Here is a 2,492-nt window from a genome sequence, read left to right as displayed (position 1 = left end):
GTGGGAACCAGAGAGCAAAAAAGTTCACTTCATACCACAGGGTGCCAAGAGAAGGGGGAACACGACTACTCTGGAGCTCTGACTGTGGCAAGTTGCCCATTTGATACCATTAACCTATTGCTGCTTGTTCCAGAAGGATCGTTTTTGACCTGGTGCTGTGGGGTTGTTACAACTGTGGGGTATTTTTTTCTTTTTTTTTTCTTTTCTCACAATGTTTTTACTTTTAACATGAGCATTTTTTGGGTGAGGTGCTAAAATTCTGTGACTTTGGACTTTGATTTTGCAAGGGAGTGACTCTACGTGCCATGGTCTGTTGGTGATGGCTTTTTGGTAGCTATATTTAGCCTTAGATGCCATAAATCCACCCTGCAAGTTATTGATTTTATGAATTTATGAGTTTTGTAACAGGTTTTAATTAAAATGTTTTAATTAAAAGTCTCCTTATGTATCCATACAGAGCCTGACAACTGCTTTGAACAAATTCTTGCACACTGTAGCTGGCGCGATTCATTGGCCGTTGTTGTCGGTTTGCAGAGTTCGCTTTTTTTCTTGGTGATTTGGCATAACAGGCCTTATTTTAACATTCTTCTTTTACCCCAACCCCCACCCCCTCTTTTACAGTGTTGATCGTTGACCATGGGTGACTGGAGCTTCTTGGGAAACATCCTTGAGGAAGTCAACGAGCACTCGACGGTGATTGGCAGGGTGTGGCTGACGGTCCTCTTCATCTTCCGAATCCTCATCTTGGGCACGGCGGCAGAGTTTGTCTGGGGTGATGAGCAGTCGGACTATGTGTGCAACACGCAGCAGCCGGGTTGCGAGAATGTCTGCTATGACGAGGCCTTCCCCATCTCTCACATTCGCCTGTGGGTTCTCCAGATCATCTTCGTCTCCACACCCTCGCTGGTGTACGTGGGTCATGCCGTGCACCATGTGCACATGGAGGAAAAACGCAAAGAACGCGAGGAGGCCGAGCTGAGCCGGCAGCAGGAAGCCGGTGAGGAGCGCCCGCCGCTCGCCCCCGACCAAGGCAGCGTCCGTACGGCCAAGGAGACCAGCACCAAGGGAAGCAAGAAGTTCCGTCTAGAGGGGACGCTGCTCCGGACCTACATCTGCCACATCATCTTCAAGACGCTCTTCGAGGTGGGGTTCGTGGTGGGTCAGTACTTTCTCTACGGCTTCCGCATCCTGCCGCTCTACAAGTGCAGCCGCTGGCCCTGTCCCAACACAGTCGACTGCTTTGTTTCCAGGCCCACGGAGAAGACAGTCTTCATCATCTTCATGCTCGCTGTGGCCTGTGTCTCGCTCTTCCTTAACTTTGTAGAGATCAGCCACTTGGGCCTCAAAAAGATCCACTTCGTCTTCCGCAAGCCAGCCCGGCCGCAGATTGAGGGGCCCGGGTCAGCCGAAAAGCCCTCCATGGCGGTGTCGTCCATCCAGAAAGCCAAGGGCTACAAGCTACTGGAAGAGGACAAAACCACCTCGCACTTCTTCCCCCTGACAGAGGTGGTGGGCATGGAGGCAGGGCGACTGCCAGCACCCTACGAGCCATTTGTGGAAAAGACAAATGGGGGTGCATCAGCACCGCAGGAAGACATGTCGAAGGTGTACGACGAGACTTTGCCTTCCTACGTCCAGACGACCATGGTGGGGCCGAGTGGGGCTTGCGGGGTTATCCGGCTAGACGAGGACGAGATGCCTGTAGAAGCGGACGTGGAGGCCAGCGAGACGATAGAAGACACAAGACCGCTCAGCAGTTTGAGCAAGGCCAGCAGCCGAGCGAGGTCAGACGACTTGACAGTATAAACATATAGAACTGGATTAGAAATGCCGCAATATAAAAGTGTAGTCCTACTGGCGAGAGAGAGAGAGAGAAAGAAAGAGAAAGAGAAGGGGGTGCTTTAAGGCAACTGTGATGACACTTATAATACCAGCTTGTTATTTCAAAGGCGTTTAAGAGAAAAAGGATTAAAAAAAAAAACATGCCGTGCAATTTTTTTTTTTGCGAGAAAAACTTGAGTTCAATTCTTTTTTTATACAGCAGTATTTTTTGTACTGTTTTTAACAAACGAATTGAAAAAGCAAACTAACCAAAATTTAAGAGATGATCTCATCAGTAGGATTCATAATGGTGAGGAGAGAATAAGGCCTGTGATATAATATCAAAAAAAAAAAAAGAAATGTGCTTTTTTTCTTTTTTAAATCACATTTTCTATCCAGAATTTTAACGATCGAATAAGTCAACTTCAAATGTTTACATTTTTGGATTAGCCATTTAGCTAAATGTTGTATGTGATGTTTTATTACGAATATTATTTTGATAAGCAGATGATTTCTGCAATGCTGTCAGGGTAACATCATTTTCACCTCAATAACTCATCCAAATACAACAATCAATCAGTTCATCTTTTTGGTTTGTGTGTGTCCTGTGCATTCGGTGGTGTCCAGCTTGGCCTACATGTATGTGAGAGGTGAAACAAGTGTTAATTGAT

General features: G+C 46.7%; 1 protein-coding gene across 1 annotated transcript; it reads left to right on the top strand.

Moving 5' to 3' along the window:
- The first annotated feature begins 636 nt into the window (after nt 1-636).
- On the top strand, nt 637-1,806 carry gja8b (gap junction protein alpha 8 paralog b). Its single transcript, XM_072656639.1, has one exon. It carries the CDS (start codon nt 637-639, stop codon nt 1,804-1,806), a length of 1,170 nt encoding a protein of 389 aa, XP_072512740.1.
- The last annotated feature ends 686 nt before the right edge of the window (nt 1,807-2,492 follow it).

Source organism: Salminus brasiliensis, chromosome 15 (genome assembly GCF_030463535.1).
Source record: "Salminus brasiliensis chromosome 15, fSalBra1.hap2, whole genome shotgun sequence".
NCBI lineage: Eukaryota > Metazoa > Chordata > Actinopteri > Characiformes > Bryconidae > Salminus > Salminus brasiliensis.
Note: the sequence above shows the minus strand (reverse complement) of the source record. Positions and strands in the feature narration are given on the sequence as shown.

Bases quoted from the DNA above. Each gene is read 5' to 3' on its own strand.
- gja8b (XM_072656639.1), top strand. From the start codon at position 637: ATGGGTGACTGGAGCTTCTTGGGAAACATCCTTGAGGAAGTCAACGAG.